The sequence below is a fragment of the Schistocerca nitens genome, unplaced genomic scaffold (assembly GCF_023898315.1).
Source record: "Schistocerca nitens isolate TAMUIC-IGC-003100 unplaced genomic scaffold, iqSchNite1.1 HiC_scaffold_363, whole genome shotgun sequence".
NCBI lineage: Eukaryota > Metazoa > Arthropoda > Insecta > Orthoptera > Acrididae > Schistocerca > Schistocerca nitens.
In genome coordinates this window covers 5,763,503-5,782,446 of record NW_026045897.1, presented here as the reverse complement: position 1 = coordinate 5,782,446, position 18,944 = coordinate 5,763,503, and the positions used below count along the sequence as shown (strand labels likewise).

At 44.9% G+C, this 18,944-nt stretch overlaps 1 protein-coding gene across 1 annotated transcript in view; it reads right to left on the bottom strand.

The window, feature by feature from the left end:
- LOC126228346 (aminopeptidase N-like) overlaps window positions 1-18,944 on the bottom strand; it is a 254,917-nt gene that overhangs the window by 34,827 nt on the left and 201,146 nt on the right. The window contains exon 10 of the mRNA XM_049942295.1: window positions 5,924-6,116. Within this exon, the coding sequence (XP_049798252.1) occupies window positions 5,924-6,116 (193 nt within the window). The remainder of the gene's footprint in view (window positions 1-5,923; window positions 6,117-18,944) is intronic.

Below are 18,944 nucleotides of genomic sequence, written 5' to 3'. Positions count from 1 at the left end.
ACCAAAAGCCCTCAGGTTAATTGGAAGGTGGTGTGGAAGACGATTCACGCGATTCCACTGGACACAGCCGTCCGATCCACATGGTACATCACAGTCAATGGTAAACAGATCACCCGATCACGCCTCCACAAGATAAACATGGCGGAATCGCCTCTCTGCGTAGACTGCGGGATACCAGACACGGACGAACACCGTCTCACATGTGGCGCGGCAGAAGACGTATGGCGCTTGGTGCGACAAATTTTGTCGTATTTTCTACGAGTGACTCCGGAACACATTACACCTCGATTTCTACTATTTCCGGATCAACAGTATTTCCCGCGCTCCAAGACCAACGCTGTCACGTGGATCCGTGCGCATGCGGTACACTACTTATTTCACGATGGACCTAAAGATGTATTAGACTTTTGGAACTACCTTCAAGAACGTCATTGCAAGATCGTACGGAACCCAAAACACAGACAGTAATTTTGTAATTACTTAGGGAGTGCCCTACGCGACCCTCCACGCAGCTGGGTCATCAACAGGTAGGAGAAGATACCCATTGAGTGAGCTGACATGACTAAGTTCGATTCTCGGTGGAACAACATGATATACGTGAAGACGTACCTGGATGATGAAGCGTAAGGAGAGTAGCGACAAACCCTTCTGCATCCTGTATGAAGCACTTTTTGTTCGTTTTCCCCACATACATTACCTCGGTGTAGGAACGTGCCGAGATGTTGTTTTCTTTTTCTCAGAGCACGATGCGGTGCTAGGTACATTTCTTTTTGTTGTGGTATAAAGTAAAACCACATTAAGAATGTATTAAAACAGTAAATAAAAATAAATATATATATTAAAAAAAAGTCGGTAGAGCACTTGCCCGCGAAAGGCAAAGATCCCGAGTTCGAGTCTCGGTCCGGTACACAGTTTTAATCTGACAGGAAGTTTGTTACTGATTTGTTTGACTGATGGGGATGCTAAGTGATATACCACCTACTGCACTCCGCTGACTTAAGCCCTCGTGAGTTCAACTCGATTTCTAAACTGATGGAAACACTTCACGGCATTCGCTTCAGAACCACTACAAATTCGTCGGGCAATAGAGCACGCCGCTCGAACTGTCAACACAATTGGCACTGTTAAGAGTTTCCTACGACTTCCACATCGCCGGCAACGAGTTATACACAATGCTGGTGACTACTCTGAAGGTCACCAAAACTCTGAAACACGCATCTATTTTGTACGAGCTGTAAATAAATAGTTTCCACTATTAAAGCTCCACTCCTCGTATACTGCTCCCGGAGGGAAAGGTACTTTCGGTGTTCAAGATAAATGCTCAAATGTGTGTGAAGTCTTCTGGGACTGAACTGCTAAGGTCATCAGTCTCTAAGCTTACACACTAGTTAACCTAAATTATCCTAAGGACAAACACGCACACCCATGCCTGAGAGAGGACTCGAACCTTCGCCGGGACCACCCGCACAGTCCATGACTGCAGCGCCTTAAACCGCTCGGCTAATCCCGCGCGGCTCAAGATAAATGGGATAATCTTCTTTACAGTTAAATGCTGTATTGTACGTTAGCATTCAGCAGTGAACCCGACGCCGCCTCCCCCCCCTGCCCCCCCCCTCGTCCCTTCGAATCTGAAAATTTGCGCTCCGTTTCATACAAGAACCAGTTTTTCACAAATCCCACTGTTTACGAGGTCGTATCACCTGAACTATGAGCGTGCACAAATGTAACAGGACATACAGAATGATGCACTGAACAAATGTAACAGGACATACAGAATGATGCACTGAACAAATTGAGGTAGAGAACCTGGAATTGGAGAAGCCAGCTTACGGAGGTAAACTTGTCTACAGCTTTGTCTAGCATTACAGTTTTCCAGCTCATTTACAACTAACATCCGTTTGAGGTTACACGTACTGTGCTGTTTATTTACATGTACATTCTTTATTTATTGCAGGGAAACGAGGAGGACTAGCCTGGTTACTAGGTAGTACAACCCCCTCGCTGGACTGGAAGGGGACGTCCTGTTCCGTGGCCTGCGAGGTCACTTGAGCAGAATCCCCTCGATTTTTTCATATGGGGATACGGGAAGCCACTTGTTATGAGACCCGAGTTGATACGGAGACGGAATTATTTGTCAGAATTGTAGCCGCCTGTGATGTGATTCAAAACATACCAGGGATTTTTGTCAGGGTGCGTCAGAATCTTGATCGCCGATGTCATGCTTGCGTTTAACATGTTCTGAGATACAGTACAAACGGTACGTTGATTGTGTCAGTCATGGTATTTGCAGTTAACTGTAACTAATGTAAATAAACAAAGCAGTCACTAATGGGTTGGGGTTTGGGTTGTTTGTGGGAAGAGACCAAACGCGAGGTCATCGGTCTCGTCGGATCAGGGAAGGACGGGCAAAGAAGTCGGCCGCGCCCTTTCAGAGGAACCACTGCGGCATTTGCCTCGAGCGATTTACGGAAATCACGGAAAACCTAAATCGGGATGACCGGACGCGGGACTGAACCGTCGTCCTCCCGAATGCGAGCAGACAGTAACGTTACCTCGTTACGCTGGCTGCTCCGACCCCAGGTTCCCTACCTCAAAGTGTGGTGTCAGCTACCATTCTGCAGAGATTTAGTATTTGCTGAAATGCTACTGAGTGAATGCATTAGTACGGTCGTACCTCAAATTGACTAATTCCATTAAGGAATAAATATACTGGGAAGCAATGGTAAATATCCCCAATTCCCTAAACAAGCCCACGAGTTCACATCACAAATAATTCTTATTGCACGATTTGTACCTGGAAAACTTTAGCTTGGCTTGATGAGTTACCCCAAAAAATAATTCCGTAAGACATTATGGAATGAAAGTCGGCATAGTGTGTCATCCTTTTCATTTAATGTCCACTATGTCTGACAAAATTCGCATTGCAAATAGAGATTTGTTTAGGCGCTTCACCAGATGTGTGGTGTGTTAACGCCAGCTGAATTTTCTTATCGGGGTGTAAAGCCGAAAATCTAACGCTGTTGACTTCATGTGTTTGTCACAGCATTTTAGGCATTTACTGGTGGGAAATCTCTTACAAGTTCTGAATTGCATGCAGCGTGTTTTTTTCTAAATTTAGGTACAAAGAATTGGCTGGGAACCAGTTATTAACGTCCCCGAAAGTTTCATTGCCGATCTTTCTAAGACTACACTTGATTAGCTATTTATTCCAATGGTTGTATCATCTGAGAACAAAACAAACTTCTCATCTGGTAATATTACTAAGGAAACGTCACTGATATACACAAAAAAAAGCAAGAGCCCTAAGATGGAACACCAAGTGTAATTGTAATTAGATCCCAGTTGAATTACGCTCGATAGCTTAATACACGTCTCTTTCCTATTGACACCATTATGCAGCATTTCCAGTTACAGCGTAATATACTAATTTACTCGAAATAATATTGTGATTTACAAATTCAAATGCCTTTGACAGATCACAATATACAGTAGCCTGTAACTTATTACCTAATGAATTAAGTACATTTTGACTATGTAGATTGTTTTATCAGTACCAGAAACCCTTAAAATCCGAACTGACAAGGAACCCCTGGAGTGGGAGACCAGTGATGTTTCGGCATTCGACTCGCCACATATTGTCTACCGTGCAACTACTATGTTGGCTGTTCGTGCAAAAGGGGGCGAGACTGGAGGTGTCCAGTAGTGAGAACAGCACGAGGTTGTGTTACGACTGGAGGTGTCCAGTAGTGAGAACAGCACGAGGTTGTGTTACGACTGGAGGTGTCCAGTAGTGAGAACAGCACGAGGTTGTGTTACGTAGTCCAGCTACTTAGTCGAAGAGTAACTCGCAACACGCTGCAGCGCTAGTGGTGCAGAGCAACGGCAACGATAAACGAAGCAAACATTGCATTATATCTGCAGCAATAGTTGCCGAGGTTGACATTTCGTCAGAAGGACACTAAAGAGTTTCGTAAGAGTGGCAGATGAAATATTAACGTTTTTGCAAGATGCGTCGGTGGGTTGTGTGCGGTCTATGTACGAGTACATGAGGAGCACTATGTGCCTAACAAGTGAAAGTGATAATGGAACACGTTTCGAACCATGTAGATCATCATCCTCGTCGGACAGGGAGCCACAAATCCCGTCTCCAGTGTAACGTAGTAAAGGACAAACGCAGTCCAAGGAGCGGGTACTAAACGTAATTACATATACGGAATATCATCCGCAGCATAATAAAAAAAGACAATTATGAACTATTTATAATAAGTAAACAGCAATATGACCGTGTATGGCGTAAGAAAAACTATCGATGTTCAAGGGAGGACAAGGTGCACTTGCAACAAAAGCTGGTGTTTGTCGGTTTCAAGTATGCGTGATGTGCATGGCAGTGACCAACTGCGTTATACAGATGAAACTACGGGTGACGCAGACTACAGCGACGGTTGCGGAACTTCAGAGCTTCAGAACTGGAAGAGGTACGATGACGAAATTTCAAACAAAGCGTCAACTTGACGATGCATAGTAATCAGCGTAATCGGCCAGAAAATTTGTAGATGAGATAAAATAACTTATCTCATCGTTCAGTAACAAATTTGTTTTCGTCTCCGACCAATCGGAATTTGAAGAGAAAATACAGATGAAAGGAACACTGAAAATGAGAGATACCAAGAGAGTTGTAGCGAACTGAACTAACATCAGTGCTGGAAGGTTATTTGTTGCGCTCCGAGAAGCCGGAGCTGCTCTGCCCCCTACGATTCCTCCTGGTGTGCGTCATCTTGCAAGGGCGGTAGGGAATATTTACGTCGCAGACAGCAAGAGTGGAAAAATGGCTGTAAGAGAACTACAACTATGGCATAAGCGCTGCTTTAGGCCAATAGCTGATAAAAATAACTTGCTTTTGCTTGATTCCTGGTAAGCGTATAAAAATCGTACTTTTTTAGAGCAAACTATCCTTCCTGAAAAGTGTGTGACATTGCATTTCATACCAGCTGGAACATCAGGACAAATTCAGCCTATAAAACGTGTTATCACATTATGTGCAGCTACGCCTTAATGGGTAACCGGTTTCATGGTAAGCTGCTCGACAGACTTTTGAATTCGCCTGCATGACATCAAATTCCATCAGTTCTCACCATCCCGTTGCACCAATATAATTCTTTGATAGGGGATACCTAGGTGAACGCCCTGCTCGGTTTGTAACTCCCAAGGAGATCGCCTCTGACACTGATGGTGCCAACCTCTGTGATCACGTGGTGCGCTAGTTTTCATTCGTTGTTTAGGGTGCAAGTTAATAACTTTTTTTTAACGTTTCTCCAATGTCGACGATGTGCACTTTGCGAAGTATAATACATGCATCCCATAGATCGGTATTCTCTGCACGTGTCGGGCACTCATTTTCTGTGGCCCTTCTGATGTACACGGTGAGTCATTAGCAGCTAATAATTACAAATGAGCCTGATTAAAGAGTGAACTTGCGACCTTGCCCTGAGGGGTTCCTTGTGAGGATTGGACAACATACTGAATAAAATTTTCACACTGCAGCGTAGTAGGCATTGATACGAAACTTTCTGGCAGATTAAAACTGTGTGCCAGACGGGGACTCGAACTCGCGACCTTTGCTTTTAACAGGAAAATGTTCTACCGACTGAGCTACCCACGCACGACTCGCGACCCCTCCTGCCAGTATCTCGTCTCCTCCTATGGATAATGTAATATTTGTTATCAGATGGTTAAGAGGCCGACTGAATATTTGGGAATGCTGGCTAAAGTGAAATTGGATGGAAATTTTATAGTATTTTTTTATCTCCTTTCTTAAACAGACTTTTAACTTTAGCATAGTTCAGCCATTCGGGTTTCATCTGAAAGTAATGTTTTCGAAACGCGTCTCGAATGTGGAACAAAAGAAACTGTGTGGGTGTCTTACCGGTCCATTTGTAGTTGAGGAGTATCAGTTCTCCCTCCGACAGACCTACGGTGATGTCCATCTCGTCGTCGAGCATCCACACGCTCTGCATCACGTCGTCGCTACCCAGCTGGGAGCCGTTGTTGAACGTAATGAAGATGGGCCACGGCGCTGCGGCCTCGCCATCCCCGGACGGCGTCAGCTGGAACTTCCACTGCCAACAACGGGCAGTCAGGTCACCGACCGTATCGTGCTGCACCTGCACTTGGCACTCGAATTGTAGTAATAATTGAGTAATAATAGAGTAGTGAGGATTACTGGAGACTGGGAAACCACCTGCCTGCTCCAGCTAGTGACTTCTCCACCATCCCGGAAACCCTTACTTCGAGCGTATCCGACATGGCGGCCACGAACCTATCCACTTGTAAGGTGGCAGAATAAATGATCATATTCGCACCTTACATGAGAACTTTATACATGGCAACAAGAAGGTGAATATTACACCTAACGTACTTCGGCGGTTATGAGAACATTTACCTCTCAGTATGTATTGCAAAAAGGGTTGACAGTAAATCGACGGTAATTAACACACCGTATGCGTGTCTTTGAGCGGAAGGTGGAACAGGCAACGTGAGTCGTTTTTAGTTTGAAAAGACAGGTGGGCAACGGCGTAGCGAAGGAGCGCTGCAAGGGTTAAGACGGAAGCCACTTCAAGGTTTGGCAGGAGGAAGGTCAGCGAGCCGACCAGGTGATTCAGGAGGGAGGGCCGCGCAAGGGACAGAGAAAGGGCTTCAGAAAGCTGCGTTTCGGAATTCCAATGGGACGCGAAGAAAAACTAGTAACGCATTTCGATCACGTGTCCAGCGCATGTGACACGAGGAAAGGTCAATATACTTTAGACCTCAAGAAGGGGCACAAAACGTCCGATTGGCGGAAACGCACAAGGAAGGAGAAAAATACTGACGTTTCGACGCAGTTTGATAGAATGGACATTGCGATTAGTACAGAGAGTTTCCACAAAATAAGAGGAACGCTCCTATTGATCGAAAAAGGCCGTGACGTGAAGAATAAATGAACCCAAGTGGGGGAGGTAGTTCTGCCGTGAGTAGGACAAGAGAGAAATTTTCGGGGATTCGTCTCTGAACTGGTGTCAAGAGCAGAACGGAGTGTTTATCACTTTGTACGACTCAGAGAAGAAATTTGTGTGGACACTGCACTCACAGCGGCTGCAATCCAGCTCTAGCAACGTTTAGCTCCAACTGTGGAGAAACGAACCAGCCAAATTAGTTAATTGTTCTTGCGAGAACTGAGAGGGAACTATAATATGCACGCTGCTCCAAGCATGCGCGTGTATATCGCCACATACTAAGACTAGGGCTGAGTACATGTTTTCTCGCATAACGAGAAACACAGGGGAAGTTTCTGCTGGAAAGTTCAGCAAAGGCCTGATAAGTTTTGTAGGAATTTCAGTGGGAGAGAGCGCCATTGCAGTCGGCAGCTTGTCGCAGATTAAGGTAAATACCGCATACAGAGGCTTAAACTTTGTTGCTTCACCAGCTTGTGTCCACTGTAAACTCGAGCGGCCTTGGGTAATCTTGCGCTCAGATTTGTCACGTAACTAACGATCTACCGTAGATTTGATTGTCATCCTAAATAGTACCGAACTTTGAACCGGAATCGGACGATTTTCGTAGTAATGACCAACATCATAACATATGTGTAGGAGCAGTTTTGTAAAGAAACTTCCAATTTAACTTTTATATTATTGTGCTTAGGATTACTGTTCTTTCAGAGAGTTAATATTTAATAGTGTTGTGTGTAGGATTAGTTGACTTTTTGATGTTGGCGAGATGCGTTATCCATTGCGCTGTTTTTATGTCGTCGAGTTGAAAACTGTGTAAAAGCTCTAATTTTTGTGCTAAAATTTGTTACATTAAACTTGTCATTTCAACTTACACAGTTGTTTTCAACTCTGGAATAAGCACCCACGTTACACACTGACTAAAGCCAATTAAGTTAGTGGGACAAACGCGGCAAAAAGGGGTCTCGGGCGATGATAAGCTATAAATTCAATAATAAATACAACACCGTTCGAGGCGTAACATTCAGAAAAAAAAACACTCTAAACTGCCAAAAAACAAAAGCCGACAAAATCATTCAACACACAGCATAAGATCACAGTATCCCAATCTGCAGTTAACTTATATAGCTGCACCCTATAACAAAATACCAATAACCCCTCCCCCCCCTTCCCCCCACAAATACGAAAGCCGGTATCCCAACCTCCAGCTCACCTATGTAACTCACCCCTAGACCAGGATACCAATAAACCCTCCCCCAACTGCAAACTCGGGTATCCGAATCTCCAGTTCACCTATATACGAGTACTTTGACTGTACCCAGAAGTGCACTTACGGTGTCCGCGGTTTTGTTGGATATTGCATTTGGTAATTGTGTGCGTGGTGAATAATGGAAAGTGAAGATGGGAAATGACGAGTCGGACAGGACAAGACGGCGAAACGCATGAGAAAATAGTTTTCGATAAACGACGTGAATGGACCAGAGTTTTAACATTAAATCGTGAAAGATGATAGAGGAATCGTGGTTCTTTAATGAAATCGTGGGAGAAGGTAGGTGGATCAATGTTTATTAATAATAGTGTCATACGTTCGATATATTAATAAACATTGAACCACCTGCCTTCTCCTGTGGTTTACTTAAAAAACTGATTCAGTTACTCGGTGGTTACGCAGGCACCTAAGAGTGCAGTTTAAATGTTACGACATAATCTCTTTTATATGACAACATTCTGCTATTGTGCCACCACCTAATTTCCTAGGCTGCACATCATGACGACTGGAGCACACTAAATGACACAACGACATACCTCACAGACAGTACATAATTAAACAGCTAGAGCGTGCCACAGCGCCCGCTACAGCACTTCACTTCCACTCCGAAACATTCCGAGACTCCACGAGTCGGCGAGGTGTCGCAGCACAGCGCAGCTACTGTACGCGAGGGGCCGAAGCAGGCGGGCGGCGCAGTGAGGCAAGTCTTGTACACTGAGCAAGCGGTAAAGGGGACCCCAGCAGAAATCTGGACAGCCGATTAAGAAGAAATTAAAACTTTCAGCTCCGCCGATGACAACAGGATTTTGTCAGAGACGATAAAGAACTCGGAAGAGTATCTGAATGAAATGGATAGCCTGTCGAAAGGAGGTTATAAGGTAATATCGACAAAAGTTAAGCAAAGGTAAGTCTGATTAAATCAGGTGACGATGAAGGAATTAGATTCGGAAATGATACATCACAAGTGGTAGATGAGTTCTGCTTTCTGCGGAGCAAAACAACTGATGACGGCTGAAGCAGAGAGTTTGTAAAATGTAGCCTGCCTATACTCCGAAAAGGTATCTGAAAAAGAGGAATTTCTTAACATCCAATATAAATTTAAATTTCACAGTTTTTTGTGTATGTATTTCTCTGGAGTGCAGCCTTTTTTTATCTTAGACGTGGGCGACGAGCAGTTCAGACAAGAATATAGAAGCTACTTGGGGGGTGGAGCCGGAGAACAGTGTGTAAAGATTAGGTGCATAGTTGGCCTAAGCGAAAGCGAATTGCTGACAGGGATGGAAGCCATTCTCCAAATTGAAACGTATGATGGCTCTTGTTGCATGTATGTAAATGTGCAGAGTGGTTATAGTTAGACTTTGGCTACTTTAGCCAGTATAGAAGGAAAACTGCTTACCGTATAGGCACCCAGCTTTACAAGAATGATGTTCGGATTGTACGCTGCAGGATTTGCGTTGTTAGTAGTGTTGGTTCGTTCTACGTCTACATGAATACTCTGCAAATAACATTAAAGTGCCTCGCAGAGGGTTTATCGAACCACCTTCACAATTCTCTATTATTCCAATCTCGTATATCGCGCCGTAAGAACGAACACCTATATCTTTCAGTAAGAGCTCTGATTTCCCTTATTTTATCATAGTGATCGTTTCTCCCTATGTAGGTCGGTGTCAACAAAATATGTTCGCATTCGGAGGAGAAAGCTGGTGATTGCAATTTCGTGAGAAGATTGCGCCGCAACGAAAAACGCCTTTCTTTTAATGATGTCCACCCCAAATTACGTATCATTTCAAGACACTCTCTCCCCTGTTCCACGATAATATATAACGTGCTGCCTTTCTTTGAACTTTTTCGATGCACTCCGTCAATCCTATCTGGTAAGGATCCCACACCGCGCAGCAGTATTCTAAAAGAGGACGGACAATAGTAGTGTAGGCAGCCTCGTTAGTAGATCTGTTGCATTTTCTGTGTCCTGCCAATAACACACAGTCTTTGGTTAGCCTTCCCTAAAACATTTTCTATGTGTTTCTTCCAATTTAAGTTGTTCGTAATTGTAATTCCTAGGTATTTAGTTGAATTTACCACCTTTAGATTTGACTGATTTATCGTGTAACCGAAGTTTAATGGATTCCTTTTAGCACTCGTGTGGATAACCTCACACTTTTCGTTATTTAGGATCAACTGCCAATTTTCGCACCATTCAGATATCTTTTCTAAATCCTTTTGTAATTTGTTTTGATCTCCTTATGACTGTATTTGCCGATAAACGACAGCGTCATCTGCCAACAACCTAAGACGGTTGCTCATATTGTCTCCCATATGGTTTGCATAGATAAGCAACAGCAAAGGGCCTATAACACTACCTTGGGGAACGCCAGAAATCACTTCTGTTTTACTCGAAGACTTCCCGTCAATTACTACCAATTCACTGACGGGAAATCACAATCCAGTCACATAACTCAGACAATATTCCTTAACCACGCAGTTTTACTACAAGCCGCTTGTGTGATACAGTGTCAAAAGCCTTCCGCAAATCCAAAAATCAATCTGAAATCCCTTGTCAATAGCACTCAACACTTCATGCGAGTGAAGAGCTATTTGTGTTTCACAAGAACGATGTTTTCTAAATCCATGTTGACTGTGTGTCAATAGACCGTTTTCTTCGTTTTAATTAGTAATGTTCGAACACAGTATGTGTTCCAAAATCCTGCTGCATATCGACGTTAATGATACGGGCCTGTAATTTAGTGGATTACCCCTACTACCTTTCCTGAATATTGGTGTGACCTGTGAAACTTTCCAGTCTTTGGGTACGGATCTTTCGTCGAACGAACAATTGTATATGATTGTTAAGTATGCGGCTAATGCATCAGCATTCTCTGAAACGAACCTAATTGGTATACAGCCTGAACCAGAAGACTTGCTTTTATTGAGTGATTTAAGCTGCTTCACTACTCCGAGGATATTTACTTCTACGTTACTCACGTTGGCAGCTGTTTTTGGTTCGAATTCTGGGATATTTACTTCGTCTTCTTTTGTGAAGACATTTCGGTAGGCTGTGTTTAGTAACTCTGCTTTGGCAGAACTGTCTTCGATAGTATCTGCCATGCTATCGCGCAGGGAAGGCATTGATTGTTTCTTGCCGCTAACATCACATACGACCAGAAACTCTTTGGATTTTCTGCCAGGCTTCGAGACAAGGTTTCGTTGTGGAAACTGTTATAAGCATCTCGCATTGAAGTCCGCGCGAAATTTCGAGCTTCTGTAGAAGATCACCAATCTTGGGGATTTTGCGTCTGTTTAAATTTCGCATGTTTGTTTCGTTGTTTCTGCAACAGTGTTCTGACCAGTTTTGTGTACCAAGGAGGATCAGCTCCTTCGTTTGTAAATTTATTTGGTATAAAACTCTCAATTTGTGCCGATACCATTTCTTTGAACTCAAGTCAAATCTGGGCTACACTTTTATTATTAATTTGGAAGGGGTGGAGATTGTTTCTCAGGAAGACGTCAAGTGAATTTTTATCTGTTTTTTGAATAGGTATATTTTTCGTTTATTTTTAGGGGATTTGGGGGTTCCAATATTGAGTCTCGCTACGACAATCCTGTGTTCACCAATCCCTATATCCGTTTTGATGCTCGTTATTAACTCAGGATTATTTGTTGCTGAGAGGTGAAGTGTGTTTCCACAACCGTTTACTACTCGCGTGGGCTCATGAACTAACTGCTATAAATAATTTTCAGAGAATGCATTTAGCACAATTTCGGATGATGTTTTATGCGTACCTTCGGAATTAAACATGTATTTTCGCTAACATATCCAGGGTAAATTAAAGTCACCACGAAATATGTTCGTATGAGTCGGGTACGTGTTTGAAATCAAATACAAGTTTTCTTTGAACCTTTGAGCAATAGTATCATCTGAGTTGGGAGGCCGGTAAAAGGATCCAATTTTATTTTATTCCTGTTGCTAACAATGACCTCGTCTCATGCTAATTCGCAGGAACTATCTACTTCAATTTCGCGACAAGATAAACTACTTCCAACAGCAACAAATACGCCACCGCCAACCGTGTTTAGCCTGTCCTTTCGGAGCACCGTTAGGTTATTTGCAAAAATTTCGGCTGAGCTTATATCCGGCTTTAGCCAGCTTTCAGTGCTTATAACGATTTGAGCATCAGTGCTTTGTATTAGCACTTGGAGCTCTGGTACTTTCCCAACACAGCTATGACAATTTACAACTGTTATACTGACGGTGCCTGCATCTACGTTCTTGCTGTGTTCCGCCTGCAAATAAAAAAAACCGCCCAGTCCACGCCAAAAAGCCCCTGCTATCCGTGTAGCCGCCTGCTGCGTGTAGTGGACACCTGACCTATTCAGCGGAACCCGAAACCCAGCCACCCTTTGGAGCAAGTCGAGGAATCTGCAGCCTACACGGTCGCAGAACCGTCTGAGCCTCTGATTCAGACCCTCCACTCGACTCTGTACCAGAGGTGCAAAATCGGTCCTGTCGACTATGCTGCAAATGGTCACCTCTGCTTTCACCTTGCCGGCAAGACTGGCAGCCTTTACCACTTCTCTGTACCAGAGGTGCGCAATCGGTCCTGTCGACTATGCTGCAATGGTCACCTCTGCTTTCATCTTGCTGGCAAGACTGGCAGCCTTTACCAATTCTGTTAGCCTCTCGAAACCAGAGAAAATCTCTCCTGATCCAAAGCGACACATATCATTGGTACCGACGTGAGCCACCACCTGCAGTTGGCTGCACCCTGTGCTCTCTGTGGCACCCAGGAAGATGCGTTCCACGTCTGGAGTGACTCCACCCGGTATGCACACGGAGTGCACATCGGTTTTGTTTCCACGTCTCTTGCCGTGTCCCTAAGGGGCCCCATAACGCGCCTGATGTTGAAACACGAGTATCAGCGTGTATCACTGTTGCAGACAGGTAGCACGGGTCTGGACGTGGGGAGCAGGGTTTTACTTGTAAAGCTCTTTCATAGAAACAACAGCAACAGTGATGGCGCCCTTTGGAGTACCGACGCGTTAAAGGAACTTTGAGACGTCCTCTTTCCGCACCGGGGTTGAAGGGCGTAATTCAGAAGTTGACATTAACTGGCGATTCGGGAATTGCTCCCGGGAGAGGCCGACGGCCAACTGCGCCACAAACTGATGAAGGAGTTATACTGCCGCACGCGATGTGCGACCTGCTGGCAGTGCGCCAGCCGTGTCAGGGCAGCTGGACGTTCCGTGGTCCGACGTTACAAGAGTGTTGCGAACGACAGTCATACGGTATACGTACTAACTTCACATCGATCACCAACTTTTGGCACGTGATGCAGACATTCGAATAGGCTTTGCTATAACGTTTCTTGCAATGACTGAAGTTGATGACGTGTGGCCTCGGAACATTTTGTGGTGTGACGGAGGTCATCTCTCCCGGTCAACAAACTCTCCTTATTTAAAGGCAATCGAGAACCTGTGCGACGACTCCAACTGGGCTGTTGGCATCACAGAGCCTCCACTGGGGAACCTTACGCGGCTGACCACGGCGCTGCAGTTGGCACGGGTCCGCAAGTCTCGCACCTGTCTCGGTAGGTGGCCGCGTCAGTGCGACTCGGCATCCTACGCCGTCAACTCGGCCGTGGCAGCGGCGCGGGGGGCCCAGTCGTGCAGACTCTCTGAGGAGAACCGACGGTGCCGGGCTGCGTTCTGCGTCGTCAGGCGGACTCGGCATGCGCCGCGACGGTGCGGGGCGCCACTGCGTGTTCACCTTTTGTTCGCACAGCTGCCCACATCACACTTGAGGCGTGCCACGCCGATGTCGGACGACGCTCGAATTACGGACACCTCGACGGAAGCTCGCCTCTGTCTGTCCACTGACCAAATGAGAAGGCGGGATATTTCTACCGAAAAAACTGGCTCTGCAATGGCAGGGGCTGCACGCACCTCGTTCTCCGGCAACACCTGGCAGCTCGCCTGCAGCAGACGGGAAACGGCAGCAGGGGCCGCGGGGAGCGCCGGCCGGACTCGCCAGCTCTGCCGGATCCGACCGCTTCATTCGTCTGCGGCATTCCGGGGACTTTGTGTAGGTACGCCTCAACGTTTGCCAGTGAGTAACATTCTGCAGTCACGATTCCTGCAGACGCTAATTTTTCAGTCTGGTGTGCATTGGCGAAAGTAAAGCAGATCCCCGGCTGAGATTAATTCCGAGAATCCTAATAAAATTTAATTCTGACGATTCAAAGTCTGGCGACCACTGGCAGACGTGGGAACGAAAAAACACCGAGACTAGAATGTAAGTCCCCACAATGGAAGGGGAAGCCCAATCCGACAACAGCCGATGGTGGCTGATTACGGACCGACGAGTTGATAGACCAAACACGTTCCTAGATTAAATGTATCCACAGTTGTGATTATCGACAAACATCAGCTGTGTACTGGAATGACGACACCGAGTTCGTGCTCATCCGGGACTGGAAGGCGGATTTGCCGCTTATCGCCAGATGGCTACCCGAGCACGGCTCGCGGCCACACCTGTACACGTACACACGTAACGGGCGTACGAGTACAGGTCGCAGACACACGTGGATCTTTCGGCCTGGCGCTGAACTGAGTCGCGGTCGCATAGCCTACTGGTGAGGCGACTGCTCGTCATAAGCGGGTCCCGGTCGAGCACGAATCAAAAGTGTCGTCGTTCCAGTACACAGCTGACGAATATCCGTACTCGCAACTGCGGATACGTCGCATGTACTTCGTAACGGCTAGAGTCACCGCAGTACCTGTTCCTTTGGTCGTGTGTGCATGTCCGAAGAAAATCTGCATCGTAATTCGTAAGAACACAGGCACTGCAATATCGTAAACGTGTCTGTTTCCAGTCCGATAACTCATCCTGGCGGCACAGAACGACGGCGAAAATAGGCAATATCTAGCTCGTACGCACTTACTCATTTATAATTTCTTGTTAATAATACCCTATATAAGAGTGGAAATGTTATTAAATAATGTTGAATGTTTGCTTATGACAAGTTTTTAATTCTGAACCGTTACCTGCCCTGAATTTACACTGGCCAGTTGCCTCGTTTCTTATAGTTTCAAAAATGTTCTAGTCCTGGAAATTATTTAGGTAACTTCACAAACAGTTCCAAGTTTCGAAAAAGTCTCCTGCAGATCTGTCTTCATTAAGCTGGCGCACCCAAAACTTTTCCTCCAAGTGTTTTGCTAAGAATAATGTTCTTCACTAGCAGAAGCCAACGCAAAAACTCGTCATCAGAATCGCTCGTGCTATCCCCACAACACAACTGATGCGACCTCCCTATCGGCCGTTAACTATAGCCAATGTTGGCACCCGTGGAGGACGACTTCTGTCGGCATTGCGCCATATAGCCACTGCTTTACATCGGTTCGGGAGAAATATGGATCCAATGTGCGTGCACAGGACAGGTCACGACACCCTTAAAAACGGGGACGTGAAGCGAGTTTCATATGTAAGGATCAACTGTAGTGCATTATACTTCACTACCACTTTATAGCCGGTATCTGCATTTAGGAGTAACGGGAAGGGCTCTGAGGGACAGGGTACAAGGGAGAAAGACAATACTCCGCAGGAATTTCTAAAATCATTGAGGCAAGTGGCAACGAAACGTCTATTCAAGTTGGTGTGTAGAGTCCGTGAGACTGGCGATGTACCATCAGAGTGTCGAAAAAATATAATTCGCGTAATTCTGGAGACAGCAAGTGCAGATAAGCGCGAAAACTATCGCACAGTCGGTTTAAAGGCTCGTGCATCTAAGTTGCTGACGAGAATAATGGAGAGGAGAATGGAAAAGAAAACTGAGGATCTGACAGACGACCATCGGTGTGGCTTTAGAATATGTAAAAGGACCAGGGAGGCAGTTCTGACGGTTGGGTTTAATAATGAAAGCAAAGTCGAAGAAAACTCGAGACACGCTCACAGCATCGGCAACCTAGAAAAAGCGTTCGACAATATGAAATGGTGCACGATGTTCGAAATTCAGAAAAAAAATAGCGCTGAGCTGTGAGCTGTAGGGAGAGACAAACTGTACAAGAACCGAGAGGGAACAATAAGACTGGAAGACAAACAACGAAGTGCTCAGGTAAAAAGTCCTTAAGACAGGGCTCCAGTGTTTTGCCTGTACTGTTCAATCTATACATCGAAGAAGCAACGACGGAAATAAAAGAAGCGTTCAACAATGGAATTAGATTACAGGATGAAAGAATATCAACGATAACATTCACTGATAACATTGCTATCCTCAGTCAGCGTGAAGAAGAATTACAGGACTTGTTGGATGGAATTGGTACAAATATGCATTCATAGTACACTGGTACGAGACAAAGGTAACGTAATGTACAAGAAACAAGAATAGCGAGCAAGTAAACGTCAAAATTGAGGATCACAAACTAAAGGAATTTTGCTACACTGGAAGCAAAATTATGCACGACGGACGAAGCAAGGTCGGTGTAAAAAGTAGTCTAGCACAGGCAGAGAGGCTCAAGTCCACAGCTGTCTAACAGAGGCCTTTATTTAAGGAAGAAATTTCTGATAAGGTATAGTTCGTGCGCAACATTGTATAATATCCAATTGTGGTGTGCGGGAAAAGCGGGACAGAGCCGAATCGAAGAGTTTGAGATGTGGTACAACAGAAAAATGTTGAAAATTAGGTGGACTGAAAGGTCAGAGAGGAACGGAATATATGGAAAACATCGACAAGAAGAAAGGACAGGATAGTAGGACATCTATTAGGAAAGACATCAGGGATCGGGAATAACTTCCGTGGTTCTCGAGGGACCTGTGCAGGGAATAAAACTGTAGGAGAAGGCAATGTTTTGAATTTATACAACAAATAATTGAGGACATAGGATGTAGATGTTAATATGGTATGGAGAGGTTTGCAGGAGAAGAATTCGTGGTGGGCTGCATCAAACCAGTCAAACGACTGATGACTAAAAGAAAATAGAAAAGAGGATGTGTGTCTGGATAAGGTCAAGAGGAGGAAAGAAAAGGGAGGGAAGCTCTGCAATTAGAAAGTAGTGCGGAAGGGCTAGTCAAATCTGATAAGAGTGATAGATGTCAGGGCGGGTTTAACTGCCAGGAGGTGGGAGTCTGCTAAAACTGTGCAGGGAGAGGATATGGAAAACGTATAAGTGTAGAGCGCGCGGAATGTGTTGTTATATGCGCCGCAGCACACCAGGATTTGTAGCTAAGCGGGAAACTATGAAACTATAGTCGAGTCTACGGGGAGTGTAGGATGTACAGATGTGTTTAGTGTCAACATGGAGGTGGGGAAAAGATATGACCTCGTAAAGGACTGTTACAGGGGAAGGCATGTGGATTCAGGAAGCAAGGCCGAGAGTGTGTTGTTCGATGAATTTGCAGGAGTTGATGGAATGACGGCTTGTCAGATATCGGGGCAACATTTGCGTAGGAGAGGATAGGTCACATTCAGGCATTGTAGGCGTGGGGGATGGCGAAGGGACGCCGTCCCTACGTTCTGTCAGTCAAAAGCTTCTGCCTGTTGAGGTGTTTCTGTTCGACAGTTAGCAGACGGCGTTTCCATATTCGTTTACAAACAAGGGTTGGTCCAAATCATTTTAGTGTGCTTCTTAATTGGGAAGGGCGGTCGTAATCACTAAGGTAACAGTCATGGATACGGAAACTGCAAACAGTTCACCGCATAATTGTTGTCTAAGTTTTAGAGAGACTGATCTTGATGAGTCGCTGCTTTGACTAGAATGTCAACTGATGAAGGGTAGACGTAGGGCAAAATTGCGAAAAAATTGGATTTTTTTTCATTTCGTAATTTATTACGTTGATTCTTTAAGAATTCATCGGAAAGTTTCATAAGCGAATTCTGGCTAGAAATACGTTTTAAAAAAGTTTGTATGGGTGTGTGTGCCTGCTACGCTGCCCCCCGCCACCTCTTTCTGAGCTGTCATCCACACCTCACCTCCTCTATGCTAGAATTTTTTTTTCCATTAATTTTTCCTTCAACGAACTGCAGGTGAGTCTAAAAGGCTGTCAGAAAGATTATGTCTGTTTGTTCCTTTCTTTACAAACGTGGTTTTTAGAAGATGGAAGGCCACTGGGAGGTGTTAACAGACTGACAGACAAGGCAATCCACACTTTACAAATATATTATGGAAAAACTATCAATGATAACCTACATAGTGTGAAAACAATGCAGCAAGCCGTGTGGACAATATTCTTGCACAAGCTTTCCACGGATGATAATCCTCAACATCCCCTTTGTGTAAATATCTTCTGGCAAAGCCAGTGGAAAGCGATACACCCACAAACATGGTTTGACACATGCTGTTTTAGATGTTATAAAACCAATTTTCAAGTACCTATCCAGTCCTGAACTGCTCAAAAAATGTGTACATGCGAAAACATAGGATGCGTTGTCCAAAAACAGTATTTGTGTCCTTAGTTGTTGTGAGGGTAGTTACATGATATATATGTCTAGTGGAAATGTAGATAGGATTAAGTGCCTGTAGAGACTAGACTTCCATCCAGGTGCGTTCACACTGAAGCATCGATGGAGCGCGACTGGACAAAGCTCAGGCAGCAGAAGAAAAAATGGGAAACATGCCAAGCGAAAGGAGGCAGGTGGAGAGATTAGACCAGGAAGACGACGAAGAGAATAAAGGTTATGGACTTGGAGAACATTAGTCAC